Source organism: Hylaeus volcanicus, chromosome 2 (assembly GCF_026283585.1).
Source record: "Hylaeus volcanicus isolate JK05 chromosome 2, UHH_iyHylVolc1.0_haploid, whole genome shotgun sequence".
Classification (NCBI taxonomy): Eukaryota; Metazoa; Arthropoda; class Insecta; order Hymenoptera; family Colletidae; genus Hylaeus; species Hylaeus volcanicus.
Window position 1 is genome coordinate 13,567,810 of NC_071977.1, and position 20,417 is coordinate 13,588,226.

General features: G+C 36.6%; 1 protein-coding gene across 8 annotated transcripts in view; it reads left to right on the forward strand.

The window, feature by feature from the left end:
* LOC128884674 (diacylglycerol lipase-alpha) overlaps window positions 1–20,417 on the forward strand; it is a 116,646-nt gene that overhangs the window by 65,731 nt on the left and 30,498 nt on the right. For 7 of the 8 annotated variants that reach the window (XM_054138192.1, XM_054138193.1, XM_054138194.1 and 4 more), the window contains 9 exons: window positions 5,136–5,237; window positions 6,222–6,408; window positions 9,224–9,308; window positions 11,254–11,582; window positions 12,624–12,819; window positions 13,574–13,762; window positions 14,387–14,677; window positions 15,635–15,864; window positions 19,055–19,078. In XM_054138192.1, the coding sequence (XP_053994167.1) occupies window positions 5,136–5,237; window positions 6,222–6,408; window positions 9,224–9,308; window positions 11,254–11,582; window positions 12,624–12,819; window positions 13,574–13,762; window positions 14,387–14,677; window positions 15,635–15,864; window positions 19,055–19,078 (1,633 nt within the window). The remainder of the gene's footprint in view (window positions 1–5,135; window positions 5,238–6,221; window positions 6,409–9,223; window positions 9,309–11,253; window positions 11,583–12,623; window positions 12,820–13,573; window positions 13,763–14,386; window positions 14,678–15,634; window positions 15,865–19,054; window positions 19,079–20,417) is intronic. The other variant, XM_054138198.1, reaches the window with a different exon arrangement.

Sequence of the window (20,417 nt, forward strand, 5' to 3'; positions counted from 1 at the left end):
TCTATCTACATATTTGGGAATGTTTTTGTGATGGTAGTAAAAGTTCAGTACAGGATGAATCTGAGATCGGTGGCCAATCTTTGGTACCGTGGTATCAACTTTTTGCGCGGAGAATAAAGATCGTATAAGTTTTTCCTTTTCAAGATAGAAACACTTTCTGTTTGTGATAGTGTATTGCAAAAATGAGTAAAACTTAAGGGGTTGGATTCACTTACAGTTTCCACTGTAATTTGGTGGAGGTATGGCCGTTTAAAGATTGTCAAATGGAAAACGCAGAAAACATATTAAAAGTGAAAATTCTCGAGAATAAGGGTGACACAAAGAAAATGTCTAAGAGTAATTTTTTGTTAGAAAATTTGTTGTAGAATTGATACCCTGCGTATGTCCGAACTAATACGTAGACACCCTGTATGAAGATGTGAATTTGTATAAATCTCAGCAGTCTAGTAATTAGATATTAGGAGATCACCAACGAGACTTTCTTTAACGTCAATAATCGTGCCGACAGAATCATAACCGATCTGATGACGTGCACCGTGGGGTTCGTTAACGAAAGCTTCGTCGGTGGCGACGGGAGGCCACTTCTTCCCTGTCGACCCTTCCAATCTTCAGCAGGGCGACGGGGGAATATTAATAAGGGCTAGGGCTTTAGGCACAAGTTTTCGGCTGGAATAAACGACCACTCGCGAGGGAAAAGATCTCGGTTCGCGAGGGTCGTATTTATCCTCGACAGGACTGCAGAGAGCAGTCGCAAAGCTACGATTGCAGAAACGATTCGTTTTATACTTTTACAATCTCCCACGAACTGGAACTACGTTCTGCACGTGATACTTTTTATATTCGAGGTAAACATCGGATGTAATCACAAACAAGTAAAGAAAGAACCAGAGGAGCACAGTTTGACTTTATTTTAAAAAGTTTCTTAAAAGGGCTTGTAGGATATTATTTTCCAAACGCAAAGGGTATAGTATGTATTCGATTTTTTTGATTTTAAATGAAAGTGTATATGATTACATTTAAACTTGAAGAATAATGTTGTTCAACCCATTCACTGCCAATTACGAGATGTCTCGTAGTTCAAATTGATTGCAATTACTTAAGGGATAAATTCATAGTATTCATTTTCTTTTTTTAAATCACAAATTTAATACCACTTTTTATTATCAAAATAACAACCTAGATTACGCATCCGTATTAAATCTTGACGCCTAAGGTAAAACCCTTTAAATTTGCCTGACAGTGAATGGGTTAAATGATCATCACGACCATGCTTATCGAAAAAGCAAGATCGTAAAGCCTTCTTTGAAAGGTTCTCTATAAAACATACTCCAAAAATATAAACTCGTATATACATACATCTACTGCCCGATCGTCACCATAGCAACAATTTTTCTGGACAGCAACACTGGATTCCTTCAACATGAATAATGAACGTCTCCAGATTAATTCCACTAGATTAACACCAGCGTGGTATCGGCCGCTGGCCTTTCGTGAACGCCCGCCGTGAATCTTTTTTAAAGTTGAAGTAAACTCATGAAACGGAAACATCAGACGCTTCAGTTACGGTACTCCGAATCGATCAAAAGCGTGTATCTTCGATGAGTTCGAATTTCGGAAGTTAAAGTTGTTCGGAGTTCGGGAACTCGATTCGTTCCGGTCGAAAAATTGATCTAATACCGGGTCGAAAAATTCGAGTTCTCCTTTCCGAGGCTCCTTTCGGAAGGCTGAGCAAGCAGAACTGAAACGCGAACACGCCATTAAGGATAGTTTGTGCTCTCTGAATTTTACATGCGTCTTAAGCGGAGTTGTTCAGAGTTGTTCCTTCGGGCATATGGATGAACTATGGAAGGATGTTGTATACTTCCTTAATTGGGGAAAGTGCCACACGATGCGTTTTAATAGTTGATGACTGAAATCTGTTATGTCTTGAGGATTTGCGATGCTTGAACGAAACTTTAAAAATTGATTGACTGAAACGAGAGCTTTTTTGATATCGACGAATTAAATATTAGTGTTCGTACTACACAAAAATGTGTAGCTTATTTTTGTTGGTAAATTCTATTCAAATTAAAATTTACGTTATGGAGAATATTTACGTGTCTGTTTTTAATTGAATGTATAGTATTAAAATTGTGTTGGAATGTTTCATTTATGCTGTTCAAATGGAACCTATTAAGAAATATCATAAACGAATGATCGCTTGTAGAAATTGGTTTGGTTCTGAGAGCTCAAGGAAATTGTAGGAATTAGTCAGGTACAAACATTTTAATAAAACTGTTAAAGTGGGTTAGTTGCAAACATTTTAATAAAGTTAAAAAAATAGGTCTGGTCCAAACATTCCAATGAAACCATAAAAATTGATCGACAGACTGTACAAATGCCACGTCCAATGAGTCTCTAGAGATGGGTCTCGTCGAGAGCAGCCATTATTTCTGCTTAGATCGTTTTTTCATATCATATATCGGGTATATTAAATTGCTCGAAATAGTGGAGCACGTTATGCCCTGGATTTTCCGTACAAAGAATTACGTTCCGCCGTCTGTTCTCTGGAAAGACGCATACACTCCTGTATATTAACGGTTCTGGAACCGATCCAGCTCGTCTGCTGTTTCTCCGGTAGTTGTACTGCAGCTGGGAAGAACTTGATGGAAATTCCGGTCACGTACAGCTGATTGGTCGTATGCGTGCGGAGTGCCAGGCCACCGTCGTTGCACTTTCAACTTCTTGAATTCTTTGTTCGGTTCGGTTGGTCTGATTACGACAGACACGACGTTCTTCCCAGACGGGATTAGCCTAAACCAGAGGTTCCCAACCGTGGCTCCTGATAACTAAATGTTCTTAAATTATTATATTTTCTAAACAGAAGGTTTAGTATTTGCTTGTTAAAACTAACAAGTAGACTGCGGATCTTTAAGCAAAATAAAGTCTTCGCGAACGTCCCTACAAAAATTGAACCTATATAGGATTTATTTTATTTTGCAAATGTTATAACATGAACTTTACTTTCAATCTTTTTTATATTCTTGCATATTATTTGCATTTTGTAGGTTCTTGCACATTCAAATTTCCTATAAGTGAATAAAGATCCGCAGTCTACTAATAAAAATACCAATCTTTTTAAATCGAAACAAGCTAGATTACTTGCATGTTTTGTCTTGAAAGGCATTAAGTCTTACCTCACAAAATAAATTTAGAAATAATAAATTATGAATTACCACCAAGGAAGAACTTATTTATTTAAGTCGTTACAAGATAGTGGTTCAGAGTAAATTTATTCCATTCAATAAGGCACAATGAGCTATACATTCTACTCTTCCTTTGTATTCTTTAAATCGTCACGTCGTTGCAATCGCGTTTAACGAATCCGGTGGAAAATTGAACTGAGTCATCTGGGAAATCGTGAGAATGGAATCTCACTGAATTATATTAACTTCGTTGCGCGGAGTTAGTTATATCGTCGATTTCCATTTCTCTTTGGATTTCATCAAGTTTCTAGAAAATTCGTTTCTGTATTATACATAGTATTTCTTTCATCGTACTTTTATTTCTTTCGCACACTTTTCTTTTGCTGTACAAGAGTTTCCAATTTTTCTCGTGCATATAACATAATATAACATATAATAACAAAATGACAATTAAATATTTCTACTTAAATTGATGTTATAAATGATTGAATATAAAGGCACAGAATTAATTTCAACGCCTAATACATATAATACTTTTATCTACCGCATTAAAGTAGCCCGGTTACGTAAATTAAAAATTATTTCGAGTAATGCAATCACGTTGGTAGTTAATTAGGTCAGATGCATTTACCGCAACGTAAACACCATCAAAAGCTTCCACGTTGGGAAACAGCAGGTTACGCCTTTGTGGCGTAGGTATCTCGTGTTCGACGCCCGAAGAAAGCACTGTCAATACCTTCAATCCTTATCCGGCGCGAAGATATGGCTCTCGCGTTGACATGCTATCCTTTCAACCAAGAAATACTAACCATCCGTGACAAAATGGCATGCGTTTACACTGGGAGAGTCTTGACCCAGATAATCCTCACAACTTTTTTCTAAAATTCCTTTATTAACAAATTCTTTGGTTAACTCTTTGTGGCACACGATTATAAAAGAAAAATAATATTCAAGCTACATTGAATAATAGTGCGATTGTAACACTTATTGTACTCTTAGTGTTAGTTCATAGTATTGCCACATGAATCGAAAACTTTAAATAAAATAGTAATACTAAACTAACTTCAAAGAGTTAATGTGTAAAATAAAGAAAGGAGAAACATTTTCGATCGTAAAATGAAATATAAATGCTTTAATGTACTGTATAAATAAATCTTTATTTATCAACATATGCTTCGACCTAAATTAAGTCGAAAATTTTCGTCACTTTCTGATTACTGAAATTAACACTTTCGCCTCGTATTAGCGAAAGAGGATAAATAAAATTTGTTTGATAAACGTGTGGGCATATTGTTGTTACCATGATCGAATGTTGAGCAATTGTGATCACTAAAGTAGACTCTTTGCGGCACAGAGAACAATTTCAAATATGCATGCGTTTACGTCTGAATTGAATTCTTTCCTAGAACCGATCCATTAGCCGATTGGTTTTACTGGCGCAATGTGAAACTACAGTTTGATTTCGGCTTTTCTATTCCTAGATAGACGATTGTTCGCACTTAACATAATTAGTACACCTATATAGAATGCAGGAAAATGCGAAACAATTGATAGAATAGCTTCCCATTCCGTTCTAAGGCAAATGGAATTCAGTGTACCAAATATAATACACTATAAGTGCAAAAGTTATATTATAAAGAGTACAAATTTTTTTTTTTTTGCGAAGAATGATCGAATTTTTATCATGTTTTTAACATCTACAGTGATGTACGGAGTGTATTTTTATTGTTTTAAAGGGGAAAAATAAAGAAAGGGTAGAAAGATTGTAATTGCACTTTAGAGACTCGGAGCAGTGTAGTTAAAAAATAAATGATGATTATGGATGTATGTAGTAGGAAATCATACAATTTTTTTTCGTCAATTTTCTCGTCGTTCACGAGATCTATGTATCTATCTACACATTAAACTCCGTAAAATTTGTTGCATAAATTTTATAAAATTCTGTTTCAGTCCTGTTACTGGTAGAAGCTGGCTGGTTATGCGCAGGCGTAACATGGTTAACACACTACTACCAAACCTGTCCCGTCGACCAAATCAGAGATGTAATGTTAGGTAAGTGCAATATTCCATACAAGATTGCAAATAATTCATTCATATTTTCTGTGACATGAAATAAATCGGTTCACAATTGACAGTGGTTGGTCAAATTATTAGTTGTACATATTAAAAGTGCATACTTACACAAAATGAAATAATCCATACGTCACAATATAATTATTTCTATTCTTCTTGACATTACTTTGCCTTACATAACTCTCTAATTTTTACTTATTTCGCATTATTGTAACTCTGTACATTACATTTACGTTAGTCTTGTTTTTTCTTTGTATACGTCTGTTGAGGCCCACTAAGCGCGTATTGTAGCTGCATATTCGCATGCTACAGCCTCTGAGGGCCAGCTTATATTCGACATAAATTATGTATTAACCCTTTGCACTCAAGGGGCGACTCAGAAGCGACAGTCCTTTTTTTATCATAGATTTCGTTGAATCTCGAATTGTTCGTAGCGACGTTGGCTCATAAATAGGTTCCTAAACTGTAAGCTGGTGCACTTTGAGGTAGCAGTAAGGTATTTTATTTCCACGTCTCTCCAGTAATGGTACAAGAAGGGTTTAGTCGTCCAAATTATTAGCTCTCCTTAATGAAACTGTCGTCGAGTGCAAAGAGTGAATTTCATAATACTGTACAACATAAATACAGAAAATCCGCAGTCCAGTTACGAGTAAAGAGCTCTCCCCATTTTTCTTTCACCGTGTCTAAGAAAATATCCTTTTCTCTTGAATTTTCAACGAATATGGAGTCTCGTGTTAAGGAAATCCCACGTTACGTAGATTTTATGCAAATAAAATTCCTGTATCTAGCAGACTCCGTGCAAAAATGTTGGAAAAGGTAAGATTTAAGGGGGATCTCTCAGTTCTTTTCGCGAGAGAGCTCTTACATCGTTCATCCTTATTCGAATTGCCAGGCGGCCGTCTAAAAGCATGTCGCTCCTTTTGCAATCAGAACGATTCGATTCTAGTCGAGCTTGCATCGCAGGTTTAGTGATATCGAATTGGTGCGTATTGGCGTCCGTGATGGTGACAGTATGGTGCACGTACGACGCCGCGGGCAGATCCTGGGTGAAAATGAAGAAATATCAACGTAGCATGAGGGAGGCGGAATCAAGATGTGGTAAATTGCATTACAACCGAAGCGGCAGCAGAAACAGGAACTGGAGGCAAAGGTAACAGTCAGCGATCCATCAAGAGGTTAGGGGTACTCAGAAATGTTTAAAAATGGCATTTTTCGTTTTTGGAATATCCTTCAAGTAGTCGTTCCATTTTTTTTCTTTTAAGTGGACTCTTTTGTTTTTATGAAGGGCTTATTTTTTTATGCGAAAACTTAGGTAGTCGCCATCTTTATAGAAGTTAACATTTCTTCAAAAGCTACGATTTAGTATTAGTTTTATCATTATTTTGAAGAAATCTGTTGAAATTATTAATTTCGAATCAAGTTTTGTCTAACATTGGTCATTGCTAACCACATTCTTTTGGTGATTTTCTAGCAGGTCGCTCATATCTCCAGGAATTTTGTTATATCTTTGAACGAATATTTTTGAATCTTCAAGCGTATATCTGTCGAATAGAGGAAAGCTAATTGTAAAATACGTCAACCGAGAATAGAAAAAAATTCATGAAAAAGTGCCTTTTTACGACCTCGCAAGTACCCCTAACCCCTTAACCTCGACGTCTGACTTATTACTGTCCACTTCCACTTGAATCTTTACTACTCGTCATTCTTTAATGACGATCGTTCGCAAAAGTTTGCGTACAAGTCTTCTAAACTTGATATTTCATGGGAAATATGGATTTCGAAAATGTGGATATCATTCGAAAATCGCAACTATTTTTTTTTCTTGCAGAATTTTAATCCTTCATTGGTAAAAAAAAAGGTTGTATCATCAATTTTAATTTTATTTCGGTTATTTTCGAATATATATAAATATTTATATAGTAATTAATAAAGACACAAAATAGAAATATAATGTAAAAAAAATATGAACTTTTGCTCCTCGTCAACGAATGGAACTGCCGCTCGACTACCTGAAAACTTCTATGTTTCTATAGTATCCTATAATAATAATTATTCACCTCGTTCACAAGAATATCGTTCATCAATTTGTTGCAACAAAATTATTATTTAATACAACGTCAGAAAAGTATATGTATACACGATTAGCATTGATAGGTAAAATTAGCTTGTTTGAACTTTCGCCCAAATTAGACCACTTTGATAAATAGTCGAAATTCGTGCAATGACGTCATTTACCGTGTGTGTTTTCAACGTTACTATGACATTACGGTATGCGATCCACTTTCACGTTTTGAAAGGGTAACAGTTGATTTATTATCCAGTAAAATCTAATTTTGGGGATTTGATATAGTATTGGAGTCACGCAACTCCAACCCAAAATGTAATATATTTGCGTCATGATATGGTAATTTTACAACGTACCGAAGAGAAAATCTTTGGACGTAATTAAGAGCCCACGCATGTGCACGAAAAAGATTAATGAACCTATACGTTCATTTAAATATAACATTTCAATATGTATAAGTGTCACATATACCTAGTATAAATATATTCTTTTATCTAAATATGACACTTTCTGGTTGACGTATATTGTCAAACAATTAAAAATGGTTAGATAGTACTCAAAACAACAATAATACTTGCCTCTGTTGATAACTTATAAACTCTGGCTTAAATATAGCGTGTAAAGCACGAAAAAAGTCAGCGAATATATTTTCACTAGAGCATGTAGGTAGAAAATATAGTCCATTTAAGTTAGAAAGTTTTTGTAAGGAGTGTATTATGTGGCTTGTAGAAGAGTAAGACACCAGAGTACCTAAGTAACGCAAGAAAGCAGAGTGATCCATTTATATCGATTACCTCAAGTATCTCCATCTTTCTTTTAACAATAAATTATCACAAGAAAGCAGGCGAAAGAGGAAGAAGCTCTAACAAGCTATTCTTTTTTACTCGAGATGAATATTTTCACTGTCGCATTTTTCATTCTTTGAGGATTACTGGAATTCTTTTAAAAAGGAAAGTTCATACTAGCTTTACGAGGAATAGAAATTATTGGGTGTAGAGTATAAATGATTGAATACAAAGGCACAGAATTTATTTCTACATCCAATACATAACAAGGTGGAATAAGTCACGTTATACGTTTTATATTTTTATTAAAAAATTTGAAAAGCGAACGCGTTGAAAGCTGTGTTTGACGCATAGAGGGTACATACCCGCAGATCATGAGCTCTCTATGTCCCAAAGGAGCGTGTTATAACACGAAAAAACTGACAAACTGTAAATACGATTTATTTACAAATTTCTCAATGAAATTGTGCAGCATATCGAAGGATCGCGATATATCCATTGATGAGATTGAAACGCATTCCAGTTCGAACTTTTTCTCTTTTATTTCAACCTTCAACGAACGTACAGTCAGTGTAAGAAGTATTCCTACAACAACCAATTTAAAATAAATGGTTCCTGTACGAATACTTATTACACTGACTGTATGTCATCTTCTACTCGATATTGCTATTTTGACCGTATCGGACGTGACATAGTAACTTTTTGTCTGGTGAAAGTATCTTTTGTATCTTTTAAAAAACAAAAAAGAAAGTGTAACCTTCGTAATTTTAACTTTAAAATCGAAATCTGCCACATCGAAGACTTTTTTTATACTGGCCTATATTCAAACACATGTATCTATTGGAAAATAAGTTGGACATGTACGATTTGCTATTTTAAATTTGATCATTTTAACTTAAAATTTCCAATTAACCACTTGAGAATCCTTATATTTATATGGATTTTAATTTAAATCCAAAGATTTTCCAAAGGATTTTGTCCAGAATTTCGAGGATTCAGACCACTATGCAATGCGAATGTGATATCGTGGGCGCATCTTTTGAGAAACACTGCATTAGTTCGTCGCTATTTTTCTCATGGACACCGCTAAATCGCTGAAAATTTCATGCTTGCAGAAAAGTCATACGCGCGTACCAGGATAGCTGGGACAACAGGTGCAGGCTGTTGTTTTGCTGCATGGGCAATTCAGACAGAAGCCGGGTAAGTGTAGGTTCAAATGGGTTCGAGAGTTTAAAGGAGGTACATCACATTAGCGACTTGAAAATAGGCGCAATCTTCGGGAATTTTTTTTCGAACAAACATTGCAATAAAACAATTTATTGCTTATGACAGTTAATATGTGCATATTAGAAGAAAAATAAGCAAAGTTGGCTATTGAACTTCGTATACAGGTAAATTATAATGTTAATCAGGCTGAAGTATTGTTCATATAATGTAAATTCATTGCAGAGATGATTGAGGATTTAGAAGATTGATAATTTAATGTAAGAAAATGACGAGTAAATATCTTTACTTAAACTAAAGTTATAAACGATTGAATGTAAAGACGCAGAATTAATTTCTATACCTAATATTGAGCAATTGTAATGTAAGAAGCAATTAATTGATTTACTTGGATTCTTAGTTCGAAAAAATTCTTGAATATAGGTACATTTTCAAGCCTGAACTGTGATGTATCCTCTTAGACACTTCAGAGATATTGGCACATATGTGTACGTTTGCTTTTATGTCAAAATTACCGTTATTTACGATCGTAATACCTTTCAGAATTAAAACATATACAGTATTAAAGTAAGCCAGCATACTTTTATGTCAAAATAAATTTACAGACAAAGACTGCTTTGTTATGTATGTATTCGATTAACACGTTGGTCACCACGTAACCCAGAAATAAGTGACAGGACCTTTTATCAAGGAACTAAAAAAAGTAATTTTAAAGGTGAGACGACAATGAAAATAAACTTTGACAGGATTCGTGAATTTGACGACGTTAGAAAACTGAATGCCGCGACAGATGTTAAATTATCTAATCTTCGATAGTCTCGAGAGAAAATTTTGAACTTTGTAGAAATTTTCATGAGTTTTAGTTTGGCAGCCAACGTGTTACACCAAAACAAAATCTATTTAACTCTTTGCGCTCAAGTGTGACGCGGTAAATCAATCAACAATGTTTATTTAGAGATAGAATGTTTATGTAGAATGCTCGCGGGTGAGGTAAAGGTGACCCGATTTTCGAATCTCAAATTAGTTCGCAATCGAGCTCCACCTTCGACGTCAATTTAAGCTTAGTCTTGAGTTGCTAATAGACGCCAGCAAAAGAAAGCCTGGAGAAGAAAGGATTAAAATCCGTTCCTTGAGAGGTTAAAGGGTTAGTCGCAGTCAGGAAAATGGAAACGGAGAGTTTCTTGTGTGTTTTTTTTAAGGTATTAAATAATAACTTTTCTGAATGAAATGTAAATATATTACAAAGTATGTCTTAAAGAACTATAAAAGAATTTTCGTTTGTTCGTTTGTTTTAAAAAAAGGTTAATTCATTTTGTCATAACAGGCGATGGCGTGGGTGGCCACTTGGTTTGCGGTGAGCAAGATTTCTTCAAACTGGTGCACCTGAAAGAAAACTAAAGGTAGATTTAGGAAATATATTAAACTAACGGGTCCCTGATCGAAGGATTTTTTATTTTCTTGTATACTTTTTTTTTATCCTGTGTATTGAATCGCTTAATTTTAGTGAAAAAATTGAAAGTCAACTTCAAATGTACGCCATCTTGTTTTAAATTAATTTTTTCCAAAATCCTTCGTTCAGGGACCCGCTAGACTAATCTATTTTCGAAATCTATCTTTGTTTTTATTTTCAGGTAAACCAGTGTAGAGAAATCTTGCTCACCGCAAACCTATGTTTTTAAATCATCGTCTACCTCATCGGCTGTTATGACGATATAAATTAAACGTTTCTTAAAACAAAAAATGTTTTTTAGTTCTTTAAAAGATGCTTTATAATATACTTAATTGTTACTTATGCAAATTATTATTTAATAACTAAAAAACATCACAAAGAAATGTCGTTTTTCTTCTGCCTGACTGCGACTAACCCCTTAATGAGAACTCGAGACCAGCTGTCTCCAATAAACACGCCACGTTTTCGCAGAACTCATTCGCGGACATCGCGAGGATGTTGAGCGACTTCTTCCGCGACCTTGACGTGGTGCCATCGGACGTGGTCGCCGGGCTGGTGCTGCTTAGGAAGTTCCAGAAGGTCGAGAGAGAATTGATAGTGAAGCAACGGAAAAACGATACGTACGAGTTTCTGTCGGGGGTGCCAGTTACTCCTCGCACCAAATTCCTGTCCTTGACCGAGGACGGTGATCTGGGCCACTTTCAGTTGGCCATTCATTACATGCACTTCGCCTTTGCCGCTTACGGCTGGCCCCTGTTCCTCGTTAATCATTCGACCGGGCTCTGTCAGCTGTGCGCAAGGTAATGTCGTCGGTAGCTTGGCGTCGTTGCCGCGCCATAAGCGTCGCGTTCGATTGATTTCACACTGGTGTTTCAGCGCTCAGTTGTTTACCAAACGTCGTCCAATGTTTAACCACATCTATTATTATTTCCATCGTCGTCGCGGCGAACGCGCAAAATGCAACGAAACGGTGAAATTAATGGTACAGCGACGAAGTAAATGGAACGATCAAATATTACACGATTCTTTTTCCTTATAATTGCGCGACGTTTTGCTCGACGAAACTATCAACCGTTATGTTATTCTTTTCTTCTTTTATACTGTTAGGCTTTATCGTGAGTTTTCGTGCATTTAACAATTAACATTTTTTGTCTGATGCGAAACTCTTCCGAATTAACTTTTGTTTTATTTTTAAATTTGGCAGACTCCTTGGGAGGTACACACATGCGAGCCGTTCACTGCACGAATCGATTAACTCCACTTTTTGACAAATTTTAAGTTGAAGTATCAAAGCATTTGGCGTAGTCAAATATTTATAATAACTTTCCTGAATAATAAAGATTAACACTATTAAACGACAAACATTATTACATCACATTATTTCATCGCATTTCTCAATTTTTTGTTTTATGCAGTTAATCGATTTGTGCAATAAACGGCTCATATATAGGTGGATCGATAAAATTGATTTTCTGGAAATATTTTAAAAACTTATTTACAAATTGTCAAAATTGGTATTGCTTTAAAAACTTATCTCATAATGGTGTTTCTAAAAATATATCTCGTTATCTGAAGACTCGATTTGGTTGGACACGTTTTGACAATATGTAGATATGGATGGATGTATATATTGACTATAATAGACAATAGATTTATTTGCTTGCGTAATTCTCGAAAAATGCATCTATTTTGAAGTCGTTATCATGATGTACCCTTATAAAGCGCGACGAATTTGAGAAAGGTGGACATCGAGTTGCTTGAACCTGCGAACGTGAATACCCGTTAATTTTTCGAGTCGTGTCGGAAGATAGGTGATAACAATGGCCGAATCTTGTCACCAGATTGCGATGCGGCTGTTTCCCGTGCGGCGGGCATGACGACGATGCGACAGTGGTAGAAGACAATTGTTGCCAGTGCAATTACGCCGCGCTGAGAAAGATGGTCGACGTCGCCGAGGTGGAGGTCATTTACGCGACTTTTCACGTCGACGTTGGTGAGACGCCGTTCTTCGTCGCTCTCGATTACACGAAGAAAAAGGTTTCACGCGTTCTTTATTGATTCGCATGCACTCGTAGTATTAGGTAGACTGCAAATTAATGTCGTTTCTTTTGATTAACTTCAAAGAAAGTAATAAACTTCTATTTTTAATCAATCATATAATCACCCTCGTTATCAACAGCCTATCGGAATAAAACCTATTGCATCATGCAGTGCATGTCTCCCCGGTGGTCCCATTATCAAGATTTTTAGCAACGTATCATTTTTTACCCGTTTTTTTTGGCAAAAAACCGTAATTTTTTTGCCGCTTTGTCTGTGTTTGTTTAAAGATAAAAATTGTATTATGGATACAAATGATTGATATATGATTACTTATAACAATTTCCACGCTGACACACATTTTCTACGATAGAAATCTGCCTCACATTGTGATATATACTAATATTGAATTTTGTCCACTTATTCCGCACTGTGCAGCGGTTCGCGAATGTGTTAATATTTCCTCCCTTAAGGGTTAATGAAATAGATTTCGTCTTGTAGATATGAAGCATACGTGTGATGAGATTTCGTACGCTACCTGTTGATTAGATTTCGTACAACACGAAACACGTCAGCTACGCAACTCGTGATGTATAGAGCATGGCCCATTTCGATCATTATCCTCGCAATCGGTCGCTCGAGAGAATTAAGCCACCGAATAATGCACCTCTAACGATCTCTCTTACCTCGAACCGAAGCGAGCTCGAGCTGGAACCGTTAATCACCAATTTTTTGGTGTCCTTCTCTTTTTAAGGTTGTCGTTAGTATACGAGGAACCCTTAGCATGAAGGACGTGTTAACGGATCTGAACGCGGAGGGTGAAGTGTTACCGTTGTCGCCACCGAGAGACGACTGGCTCGGGCACAAGGGGATGGTCCAAGCCGCCGAATACATTCGGAAAAAGCTGCTCGACGAGGGAATTATATCTCGAGCTCTCGCAAAGGTATTGCTTCGTGTCGTCGTCGCGTTAAATGCAAATGCGTGTCGCCTCGACGTATGACGATATCTCATTAAACGGTATAATAACACTTATCACCGTGCTCGTTACCTATTTCGAGTCACGGAGGGAAATGGCTCCAAATAAAACCACCAGCCGCTATTACTTTCGTAACTGCGATCTACAGAGTGTCTCAGTATTTCTTGGACACATCAGGATGCAATTTCTTTTTAACACGTTGATAGCCACGTCACCCATACATAGGTAACAGTGCTTTTCACAATAGTAGCAACAAAATTAATTCTGAAAGTCAAGTGTCAAAGACAAGAGTTTTAAATGAAATGTGAATTTCGATAAAGTTATGACGATAAATTCCACAAGTGTTTCTTTATGGGTAGTTTCCAGTAGTCTGTAATGAAAATTCAATCACAGCAGACATTTTTAGGAATATTACTCTGGTAGTCAACGTGTTAAAGAATTTCGGAAAATACCTCTTTTTTGGGGGGTCTTTACAGTGTTGTACCCCCAGAGACGAGATAGTACGTTTAGTTGTCCTTCGTGCTTGACCCAAAGATGTCACAGATGCTCCTATAGTTTTTCACTTGGAAATCCTTCGAATTATTCTTTCAGGATACTTCGAGGGGGACCCATCAGTTCGGTCTGGCACTCGTTGGACATTCGTTGGGAGCTGGTACGGCGGCCATTCTAGCGATATTGCTCAAGCAGGACTATCCGGATCTGGTGTGCTTTTCGTTCGCTCCACCGGGTGGTCTGTTGAGCATGCCTGCTCAGCAGTATTCGCAGGAATTTATTACCTCCGTCGTGGTTGGGAAAGATGTCGTGCCCAGGATAGGTCTTCGCCAAATGGAAAGTTTAAGAGCCGATCTTATCAATGCCATAAAGAGGAGCGTCGACCCAAAGGTACGTATTCTTTCTATCTCCTCGAAACAGAAAATAAAACGCACAGCCTCGCTGCATGCGTCGTGCAGCGATCAGATATTTTCACGTATTGCTAGTTGGATAGCACTCGGTATGTAAGCGTTCATCAATGCATGATTTTCCGTTAAGCTAGACGTAATTCCACTCGGGTGAAATTCAAATTTAACCCATTCACTGCCAACTATGAAACGTCTCGTAGTTCAAATTGATTGCGATTACTCGAGGGATAAATTTATTGCCTCTTGAGTCACAAATCGTAAATTTTCTTTTTAAAACGACAAATTTAATATCACTTTTTATTATCAAAATAATAACCTAGATTATACATCTATATTAAATCTTGGCGCAAAAGGCAAAACCCTTTTTTGCCTGACAGCGAATGGGTTAATAATTGACAAAGTTTTGAGAAAAAATTGTCTCACCAATTGGTCAGGATTTCGTACCACTTAATAATTAGTATTTCTATCGTGAAAATGCAGTCACGCGATATGTATGAACAAAATGAAACTGTTCGATACTACCTATCTTGCGTAGTTACCTTTTACGCAAGTACAGTCGTGCATCATCTGCAATCTGTAACTGCACTGTGGCACTGCATAATCAACAATAAACTCACCTTCTCGTCTAAGGTTTGAGGAATATTTCGAAATCACTCGTCTGGTTAGACTCCACGAATCAGAATCTACTCGACATGATTTCTTCGGCCGCGAATTCACTCCACGCACGACTCGTGCTTTAACGTTTTGCCAGCTGGTCTCTTCGTTCGCGAAACTAGGGCTAACTAAACGGTATAATGGGGATAACTCTCATCAATGGCCTTGAGAGTTCCCACTTGATTCGAATCCGAACACAGTAGTCCGAGAAACGAGCGACGAGTGCGCTCGTGGAGAACAACAGTCGAGTAGGAAGCCGCGCATCAATCGCGACTGTTCGTTTCAGTGGAAAACGATAGCGTGCTCGGTGATGTGTTGCGGTTGCGGTTCCACCCCCACCTCGGCTGCGAATTTAGAGGCTGGAGGATGCATCAGCGAGTATCAGAGGGACAAGGACCTGGCGCGCTCCCAGACCGTTGTTCCGAGCGACTCCAGTATCGCGTTGACATTGCACAGGCCTCTGTATCCGCCAGGTCGAATTATACACGTTGTCCGACATCATCCTAACAAGGGAGAGTAAGTTTCATCGTTTGCTTTACTTTCGACTCGCTTGGGCCGTTAGGCCGGTCCTCGGACACCCTCGGGACACGTACACTAACCGTCACTTGATTACTCTCATAAGGGAAGCACGCAAACCGTAACTCGAGCGAAACTTAGCAGAAACGAAGATCGTCAAGGAAGTACGACGAGGGTCATGCAAAAACACTTCCGCTCGAAAGTGTCCGGACACTTGCGACATACATATAATACAGTGGGTGTAGAAAGTATTCGTACACCGATCAATTTCCAAAAAAGCTATGTGAAATTGTGATTTATTAACTTTTTTTTATGAACAATGATATTCTACATATTCTTGGAAATCTCTAGAATAGATACAGTACGAAAAGATTAAGTATTTTGTATAAGTGAGAAATCAACAAGAAAAAGCAATAAATCGATAGAAATACAGAAGTAATAAGTATTCGTACAAGTGTTAAATTTTACAAACTTCATTTAAAAAAAAAAAACAAAATTTATATTAATTTATAAATAATTAATATTTCGTGATATTTCCTTTTGATTTTATAATTACTGCAACTCTTCTAAGCATTAAATTAACTATCATAAATGTCGATGTTATTCGAGGCGGGATCTTATTTCATTCCTTTATTAGAGCATTTTTTAAGTATTTTTTACTGGAAATTTAATGTTTTCTAATTCCCACGAAGCAATAAACTGATGTGCATATGATACAAATTCTACTGTAGTGTTGTTCGTCATAAGAACCGTGCGAATACTTATTGCTTCTATATTTCTACCAATTTTTCGTATTTTCTTGTTAATTTTGCAAATTATATAAACTAGTAATTGTTGTTTGAGCTATATTCTAGAAATTTCCGAGAATATGTAGAATATAACAAAGGGAGTTAATAAACTACAATTTCACACAAAAGTTTTTTGGGAAATTGATGGATGTACGAATACTTTCTACGCCCACGGTATGTATTAGCATTCCACAAAAGTTATTTATGTTAGCATTGTATAAAAGTTATTCTCCTTCAAAGCGATTCACAAGTTTAACTGTACATGCGCAATTGGCTACTGGGGCAACTAAATTCTATTTTCTATGGTGGGATCAGGAAGCTTCCTATGTGATGGAAAAAAATGTATTTCCGTTGAACCTACGTAGAAAAACAAGGCAATCCATTTGTATTTTTTTACAGGGTGTCCCAGAATTAGTGTAAGAACCGAAAATGGGAGTGGATGAGACGATTCTGAACCAGAATTTCCTTTGCAAAAATGTCAAATGGTGCTTCGTTTTTGAATTATTAAGGAAAAACCATCGACCAATCACAGCGCCGAGTAGCGCGCGCTCAGCCGCGAGAGGCTGGCCTGATGGCTAGGTCGAGCGTCCTGGCGCTGTGATTGGTCGGTGGTTTTACGTTAATAATTCAAAAACGGATCACCATTTGACATTTTTGCAAAGGAAATTGTGATTTAGAATCGACTCAGCTACCCCTATTTTCGGTTCTTACACTAATTCTGGGACAGCCTGTAGATCCTCAATAAAGCTTTGTAAAAAAATTTCGGTTTATATTTGAATGATCCTCGTACAATCTCATAAAATCTAGGAAATCTTTTCGGATGAAAAGCAAACTAAGAGTTCCATATCTGTACGTTATGATCAAATTAAAACATTTGTTTAAGTTTGTTTGTCGTCCAAAGCACTTCTTATTGCTTAGAAAGAAGTTTCGCGACACGAAACGTGTGCTACTATGCTCTACCCTGCAATGTGTTAACGCAACATCAATATAACCCTTGGAAAATAAGGGACAGTGATGACTCGCTCGTTGCATGAGAACAGGGACTGAAATTGAAGACAAGAGTCGAGGTTTTTGCAACAAAGGAGATTACCAATCAGCCACGTGAGACGTCTCACCTGTAACAAGCTACCCACTATTGAGTCGACGCGACGGTGCTTCTTGTGCTAAGATTAACGAGACTAAGGTCCATGTTTCCCCTTCTACTATCGCTTCCTACTAAACCACCATCCTCATTATGCTTTAGCGAAACGTAACGAACAAGATTCACGTTCAAGAACAGGCCTGAAAGCGCAACGAGCGAAGTCATCACTGTATTTTTTTTGGAGACGGTGAATTAAATTTAAGGTGCGAAACTAGTCTCCAAGGTTAGCTATAATGTTCTTTCTTTTCTATAATCAAGGTTATTTAATATGCTATACAAATAATGAAATAATGTGGTTTGCAATTTTACATATCAAAAAGAAAATTTAGTGAGATCGTATTAATGAGATTATACTAATAACAACGTCGTTTTCTTGGTAAATATCGGCTGTTATCCTTTTCTTTTAGATTAACGATTCAATATTGTACCGAGAAACGCTGCAGCTTAATGCAGGACAAATGATGTCATGTTGTGTTTTGTTTGAAATAAGATGTTATATCTTTATGTGCTGAGAACAATCAAGTGTCAGGGAACTGTATTTCAGTACAGTAGTCTACAGTCTGTTTCATAAGAGCGTACCTGCGACGTCTTCGTAAAAATTAATTGTTTGTGTAAAAGATAGAGATCGAAAGTATATTCGAAGAGCTGTTGCATAAGCATGAATTTATGAGTTGTCAATATCTCAACATAAAAGAATGACCAAGATCATGTAAAAGAAAGTCAACACCAAAAGAACAACTCGTCACATGTTGATCAGTAAACGATGATTATTTTCACGATCCTCTGCTGGTACAACATTCACTTGCTTTAATACTACGTCTTGGAACGTCATATTCTTTTTATCGACACTTTATTGTTGTACTACATGTCCATTCCTTTTTCCTTAAATAGGCCTGTTCTTTAAACGATGTAGTTTGATTTTTAGTGGAAAGTCAAATCTTTGCTTTATCTCCTCGATTCTGTAGGTCCGTTTTGAACATCAATTTGAGAACCTTTTTAAAAATCAGTGGCACTTTATACCCTTTTATATCATCATATCTATTTTCTCAGAAGCTTTATTGATTTCTAAAAATACTCAGACACTTTTTCAAAATTTGCTGTTCGTCTTTTTTATTCAACGATATAAGTGATTCTAAGAGTCTTCAGTGGAACGCGTTTAGATCATCAACCTTTCGAACATAGCGGTACGCTCTCGTGCGAGAGACTGCAGAACAAAAGTGATTTCTGACGAACTTTAATCGACAATCTTTTCCGTTTCTAGGCAAAAATATGAGAGCCGCTGGAGGTACGTTTATCGAATAGTTTGCATTTTCAGGGCTGCTCTGGGTAATTGCATCTTGAGGATGTACCCGCATGTGTAACTTGGATCTGTATTCTACACTTGTTTCCCTGCAACGTCTGCCGCACCCTTCGATTATCTTGTCTCAAAGACGTTAATTGTACAAATGATTTTTGGATACGTGCATGAACGAGTCTTAGACGATTATGATATATTTATAATGCGATATGTAGAAATCCTGCGTTTACGTGCATGGAGAAATGTTTGGGATCGACAAATGCGATTTCTTTGAATTAAATAAAATAAATATTAGTAATCGTTACATGGAATTTAAACTTATAATTCCAATAATCTGTTAGTCATAAAAGAATTTGTTTATTAGTACATTTTTTAAAAGTTTAATTGGAAATTTAACTGTTATTGCATTCTATACGATTTTTCGCATGGTATTGACGAGAAAATCCGATTGAAATATGAGCACTTGCAATCAAGTATCCGCAAAAATATTAATTGTAAATCGTTAAAATCGAATGCATAGAAATCAGAGGAAGAGCAAAAACAATGAATTTCGGAATAACAAACGTTCCATAGTGATGAAACGTTTAAAATTAAAAAAAAAAACAGAATTTGTAACGAAAGTATTCGAAGCAAAATGAGACTTCTGTTTTTTCCAAAATTGTTTGATTATCACATACAACAAATGTGTTTGATTTTTATTTAAACAAAATAATGAGCTCCACCTTAGTACACAAGAATGTATGAGTGAGTATATCGATTTTAACTCAAATTGATGCCAAACAAATATTGCGCAGTTCAAAAGAGTTTTTCCATATTCATTTTCCATATTCACGTCAAGATGTATTCTAATTCTGCATGTCCAATATGGACTCAATGAATATATATGTTTTCATATTTGCAAAGTTTTACATTTTTATTATTGCAAGCTTACAGGATAGTGTTGAATCATGTGATTGAAACATAACTCAAACAAAAACATTTAAAATCGATCGTAAGATTTCAACGTCCTCACATGTAAATCTATACGTATTCGTGCAATCAATTTGTCCACCTTTCGTTGAATTATAGAGATAATCGCATTGATTACATTCCAGACATCTCTCTATACAAGGTGGACCACTTATTTCGATCGCCTCAAATCGATCCACTGTTCTCAATATCGAGGAGGAAGTATAAAAGGATGAAGTTGCTTCGGAAAGTTAGTTTTTCGAATTTGCATTTAAAAAAGGCCAGCAATTGTTTCTCTACGCAACGATTGTTTCTCTAGTATCTCGAATCGCATACGAGTCGCACGACTAAAGGTCGATTCAGACTATACGACAAAACA